General features: G+C 36.5%; 1 protein-coding gene across 1 annotated transcript; it reads left to right on the top strand.

Annotated features, from left to right (window-relative positions):
• Positions 1-4,059: 4,059 nt before the first annotated feature.
• Positions 4,060-5,258, top strand: LOC126714477 (sphingoid long-chain bases kinase 1-like). Its single transcript, XM_050414643.1, has 2 exons — positions 4,060-4,725; positions 4,848-5,258. The coding sequence occupies exons 1-2, from the start codon at positions 4,198-4,200 to the stop codon at positions 5,241-5,243; spliced, it is 924 nt and encodes a 307-aa protein (XP_050270600.1). The 5' UTR covers positions 4,060-4,197; the 3' UTR covers positions 5,244-5,258.
• The last annotated feature ends 1,313 nt before the right edge of the window (positions 5,259-6,571 follow it).

The raw sequence follows: 6,571 nt of genomic DNA, 5'->3' as shown, positions 1-6,571 counted from the left end.
CAACGGTTGACATTTCCCCAATCCTTTGGGCGGGAGTAAGCCCGTTCAGTTCCTCCTTACTATATAAGGCTTCTGAGGGGAATTATTCCCCTTTTTAGAAAAAGCACTCAAATGTCCCTGAGCACTCCAGTATTTCCTCTTGCAAAACATTCAAAACTCCATAGCCACTCCCGTGAGGATTTCCGGCGATTTCTTCGCAAGCTCGAGAGGTTTAGGATCTTCGCTCCCGTAAGTATTCATTTCCCGTATTCCTTATCCTTTCCTCTCAGTTGCCTTTCCCGGCTTCTTTTCCTAAGTAAACCTTCTTGGTATCACCTAGGGTTAGTAGGATGGGTAAGATTGAGAAACTGGTAGATTCTCCGGCCGGTATGGAGCGTTTCAGGGCCAAATATCATATCCCGCTGGGAGTAGGTCTAGAGTATTGCTCCTCGAACTAGATCTTAGTCAAGAAAAGGACAGGGCAGGTTGCCATTCTAATGATAGCTTTCATAGGAGGAATGACGATCTCTATGGGGAGGATAATTAGGGATTATCTGCGCGGTCATAGGCTGGCCCCCCACCAGTGTGCCGCGAACATGTTCTGGATCTTGGGGTGCGTAGACGCTCTGAACGAACAGATGAACCTCGGCCTCTCATTGCACGATGTAGTTCACTTGTACAAATGCCATTGCCTCAATGAGTCGTATTACCTAAAATCTAGGTCCGACGAGGTGAGGCTGATATCCTGCCTTCCCAAGTCCAACAAAGGCTTGAAGGATGACCTTTTGATCGTCTCTGGAGCATCGCACGATGGTCTTCACTGCCCACTTAAGGCGGGAACACTAGGTGGGGCACTTAAAGGAAGAGACTCATCCTTGTTACTAATGCTCGTAGGAATGGATCCTTCTAGCAGGCGGAGTGCATGTTTGAGCCATATTTGGTACGTCCGAGGAGACATTTCTCCTCGGACCGCCTTTTAAATATCTTTAGGCCCATAAGAATTGGCCGGGAGTCCTTTTGGCACCCACACCTTCTCCTCGGACGTGGTCGATTTTTCATTTGGGACCCAAGGCCCATTGCATGATCTTAGGCCTTTGCCCCTACAGATATCAATTTGGAGCTTTGTCAAGTTTTGAAAGTCTAAATTTTTGATAAAGAATAATCAAGGATGGCTCTATGTATAAGTCAGGGTGGTTACAAGATCACACTAACTTGCAAAACAAAACGTGTGTATATATATATATATATATATATAAAGTAAACCTATCCGTCAAACATTTTATGCTCCTACAATGCATGACTTAATTAAAAATATTTTATACATAAATCGAAATTATATAAGATTAGTAAAAAAATTACAATATTCAAATTCCATGTAGAGAGCAAAACAATAATAATAACAAAAAACAAAAATCCTTAAGTATATGAAATAAAAAGATACCTTACAGATGCAAAGCCTTGGCTTATGATATCTTTGAACTATATATTAAAAGCCAAACTCATAGAAAATTCAATTAGATTTGAATTGGATTCTCAATTTTATACCACATGTCCCATTTATTTTTAAATTTTTTTTGCCAAGTAAATTATTGAGTGTAAAAATCGAAAAGTCAAAATCCAATTATATTCTAAATTGAATTTTAATTAGAGTCCAATTTTGCGTCACATGTCCATCTAATTTTTTTTAAAAAATTTTTGTGGCAAGTGAATTTATTGTATTTAAAAGCCGAAAAGTCTAAATCCAATTAACTTTTAAATCATATATATATATATATATATATATATATATATAAAATGGGAAACCATTACATATTTTAGAAATGTATGGTTTTTAAAAAGTTTAAGCTAATATCATGTATAATTTGAACCTCTTCTAAAAAAAACGCATAATTTGAATCGTGTAATTGTGATTGTTTTTAATTGTACCTGTGCATATGCATGCAGTTACCCAATAGTTTACACAAATGTGAGACACGAATTCATTGTTTGAAAAGGAAATGAGGAAATAACATGTACTAGATTAGCAATAATAATAAGCATCCAATACATCAATTTTTGTTTTCTAGACAAAAACTTTACAAATCAAAACAAAATCTATTTTTGAATATATAATTTATAATTTATATAACATTAAAAAATCATAAATTCACAAAAACAACAAAAAAACATAAGGACACAATTTAGCAACAAAAAAAAAAAAAAAAAAAAAATTGAAACATACCATTATGCCCATTCAAAGTGCCTATGACAATTTGAAATTCTCAAACTTATCCCTAAAGCATAAGATCGTCATACTTTTTTGGTGCAACTACAGTTTCTAATTAAGTCTCACTTTTATTATATAGTAAGAATATGATATGATATGATTAGATAGACAAAATTAACTTAAATGAATTGAAATGTAATTTTGGAAAAAAAAAAATTCCCAAATTTGAAATATTTATTAAAAACCTACTTTTTCTATTTTACACACTCATTTTTACAAAATACCTACATCAGTTTATCTATTCTATCATCTGTTTTATTTAGATAATCATTTTCTTACTTTTTTATTATTATTTTATCTCAAACCCTCTCTCTCCACTCACGAGACTCTATTCTAGAGTCTTCTCTGAAACTCCTCTCTATTCCAACATTTTCACTCCTCTCTATTCTAAACTCCTCTCTAAAATTTCGATCCAAGCAAGGAGCACGGCACCGATCTAAAACTCCGATCAAAGCAGAAATTTCCATCTGAAATTCAAACGCCGATCTGAAATTTCCATCCAAACGTCGATTTGAAATTTCCATCTGAAACTTCGATCCAAGCACAACGAGAAGAACTCCGATCCAAGCACGGTGAGAAGAACGCCGATCCAAGCACGCCGATTTGCCACAAGCGCCGACCCACTCTCTCTGTCTTCGTTGGTGTGTTTGTGTGTGGGTGTGTATGGTTTTGTGGTGTCTATGGTTGATTTTGTTGTTGATTTTGTGGTTGATTTTTGATTTTGTCTGTGGGAGTGTGAGTATCAGAGGAAGAAGCAAATGATGATGGCGTTGGTTTTGCAGATGGAGAAGAGAGAAAAAAAAAAGGAGCAAAATTAGAAATTATTAAAATAATGTATAGAAGAGCTACAGTAACCATTTATATATGCACGGTTACTGTAATTCTTTTATATTTATGCACAATTTTGCACAATTTTAGTATTTTACACCCACTAATGTGGGTGTTTTTTTGATCAAAATGTGTAAAAAGAGCTGCTATTTGTATTTTGCAAGATTATCCATAAACTGATGTGGTTCCTCTTAGATAACTTGATAAACATAGGATTCTACATTAGATGATCCTTCACAGTAATAAATATATATATATATATATATATATGTATATTTATTTAGATTTTTGGTTGAGGGGTTTGTTGTTTGTGGTTCGATTTTAGTCGGATAAGGTAGTAGTAGGTAAAATAAAATAAAGGGCGAGAGGTGAGCACATATTGCCGGTAAATACAATAGAATTTAGAAATGAGAAAATGAAATGAGATGAATTAAGTATAACCCGAAGAAAGAGGGGGTCTCGCTAATCGCTAAAGCCTTTTAGGTTTCAGTCTCTGTTTTGTTTTGCAGTTCATCTTCTTCGTCTTCATCTGATTGCCCACATGACATCACAGCCAAAGAAGGAAGAATACTAAATAAATAAATACCTTCATTTTTTGTCAGAAGCTTTCGGTTACTAGGATCTGCTCAATTCAGCTCTCTCTCTGTGACTGTCTGTAAGTCATTCTTTCCTTTTTCGTCTTCCTCATCTTTGTGCCTTTCTATTTTATTTCTCATATCGACTGGTTCTTGATCTGACCTACCCCTTTTACATTTCTCAATTATATCTGCCTTTCAATTTTTAATTCAATTCATCATGTTACGGATAACGATGTTGATTTGAAATTTATAGAAATTGTAAAGAAAAAACGAATGTAAATATTTGCAGGCTGATCTGATCTTTTTCTTTTTTCTTTTTCTTATTTCCACGCCATTGCTGGGTCTCGTTTACGGATTGGATTGGATAATTGTCTACTTAAATCCAGCTCATGTAAGAAAGATATCATTCCCCTTCCATATCTATCCATTTATCTACTATATATATATATATATATTTTAATTATCTGTTCTCTGTTTGTTTGTAACAAATACAAAGTTAAAAAAGCTACAAGCATAAGAGAGAATTAGGTAGATATAGAGATAGATATGCAGAAGAGTGGGAGCCTTCCCAGAAATACTAGTACTAGTAATAGTATTAATACCACTTCACCTTTGAGAGTGATCACGCCCCAGCGCCGCTTGGGTTTGTGTTCACAAATTGCCACAGGGGGCCAGCACTCCTCCCCTATTGTTTTCCCTGAGAAACGTAGACAATCACGCCGCACCACCACCACCACCGCCGCCACCATCACCAACAACCTCTCTGGTGTCCCCACCCCTGCTGATGACCCTGTCAAACCCAAGACCTTCGAGCACAGGATTGACATTGGACTAGGGGGGGCGGCAGCTGCAGCTGCAGCTGCAGGAGGAGATGAAAAGTCTGATTTGTTGGGATATGTGGTCTTCTCCGGAAAGCTGGTTTGGGATAAGAGAAAGACCTCCAATAACAATGCTACTGATGTGCAGCAAACCTCTAATACTGATGTTACCGGCCAAGTAGCCGTTGATGCTAAACTTACCAGCAGGGCTTTAGTTTGGGGTTCTCACCTGCTGGCTCTTGATGATGTCATCTCTGTAAGCTCTTTCTTCCATGTCCACTACATGTTACCTACTAGGAAAACAAAAAAAAGTTTCTTTTCACATTTGGCCATTGTCATGCAGGACTCAAATACATTTATTCTTTGTCTCTTTGACAGGTTTCCTATAATAATGGTCTCAGACATTTTACAGTACATTCTTATCCATTAAAAAAGAGTTCATGTGGTCTCTCTTGTTTTATCAAACCTCAAAGAAGTCGCAAGGATTTTCGTTTCTTGGCTTCTACCATAGAAGAAGCTGTTCAATGGGTTGGTGGGTTTGCGGATCAGCAGTGTTTTGTTAATTGTTTGCCTCACCCTTTGGTTTCTTCAAAGAAGCAGGCTTCTTCAGAATTACTTCCAACTGATACTCCTTCCGAATTACTGTTCAAATGTAAGAATCCACCGAAAATGCTTGTTATATTAAACCCACGGTCAGGACGTGGTCGTTCAAGTAAATTTTTCCATGGCATTGTGGAGCCAATATTTAAGGTATGTCGATCACCAATAATTTAACCTTCACTCCCATCTGCAAATTCTGTTTGTTTCTGCTGATTCTCAAGCTGGGGTGGTCATATATTAATGCAAACCATTGAAATTAAATGTGCACGCATGTCTGCATGCTTGTGAAAGCGTTAATTTCCATATAGAAAAATGTATTATATGATCTGTTGTCTTTGCTCTGAACTGCTATTGTAATTTTCAATTCCCCTAGTTCTCCTACACCCCTGCCCAAAAAAATGAAATAGTTCTTTGTGGACAGCTTCTTTTATGTGAATTTGCAGGCCTGATCATATGCATATGTTTTAACAGTTTTTATGCCATGAACTGTTTTACCTTAAATCATAACTCATTCTATCCCTACATCTCTTGGAGCAACCTCATGGGCATGAGTTTTTGCATTAGGACATTGAAGAGTCAACAAATTACGACAAATCCTAGTAACGGTGTAGATGACAATGATGACATTGACCTTATTGGAAAATATGGGATGGGTTTGTGGAAAAATATATAAAGGTGGAACAAATATTTCAATGCTGTTTGATGTGGGATGGAAGTCGGCTCAAGAAAATGCCCAAATTTGTACTCTATTGCCTTCTATCAGAATGTTTGAGTACCTGAGTAGTTTTTCACATTTCCTTTGAGGGTTGCATGGCTCCTTGCTTCTAAATGATTATATAGGAACATAAAGCTGACAAGCCCAGAGGTAGCTGATGTTATGGAATAAGTGAACCAGACGTTCGAAGTTATGTATAAACGTTAATGGGCTAGCACGAATTCTTGATATGATCTTTAAAGATTCTTGAATACGGATTGTTGTTAAGGGCCTAGGTAGGTTAAGTTTTAAAAAGGTTTTTTAAATGAATGTTGAGGGAATTTGATTGTTGTGTGGTGTTTAAACAGTAAATTGACTTCTTGGAACTAAACTACTTAGAAATCTAATATATACTCAACTTGACTTCTTGGAAATCTAAGAGTTTGACTAATTTTAATAATACCACTTAGCAATAGATTAAATAGCTCTTTATTCCCACATCTAAAAAAAAAGAGAAGTTCTTTATTCCCATCAAGACATTAGGTTCCTACTAGTAAACCTAAAGCCTGCCTATATAGGCTTGGGGCCTATAGGTAGCTCACTTATTGCCTCATCCACCTTGGCAAAGGGGTTGGTAAATGGCTGAAACAATGCTTTCCCCTGAAGAGCATGCTGGACCAAGCCCAACTGGCAGGAAGAGACACCTATATGCTTGGGCAGGGATAAAGCCTTGTGACCCTTGAAAGCTTATTTTATGGCCAGGAAATTCTCAATCTTGATTAGTATCTACTGTTGAACTATGGTTTTT

This window comes from Quercus robur, chromosome 1, assembly GCF_932294415.1.
Source record: "Quercus robur chromosome 1, dhQueRobu3.1, whole genome shotgun sequence".
NCBI lineage: Eukaryota > Viridiplantae > Streptophyta > Magnoliopsida > Fagales > Fagaceae > Quercus > Quercus robur.
The sequence above is the reverse complement of the archived record's forward strand: the minus strand, read 5'-3'. Positions and strand labels throughout refer to the sequence as shown.

Bases quoted from the DNA above. Each gene is read 5' to 3' on its own strand.
- LOC126714477 (XM_050414643.1), top strand. From the start codon at position 4,198: ATGCAGAAGAGTGGGAGCCTTCCCAGAAATACTAGTACTAGTAATAGT. The intron at 4,726-4,847 runs GTAAGCTCTTTC...TCTCTTTGACAG, and splicing joins CTCTTGATGATGTCATCTCT to GTTTCCTATAATAATGGTCT.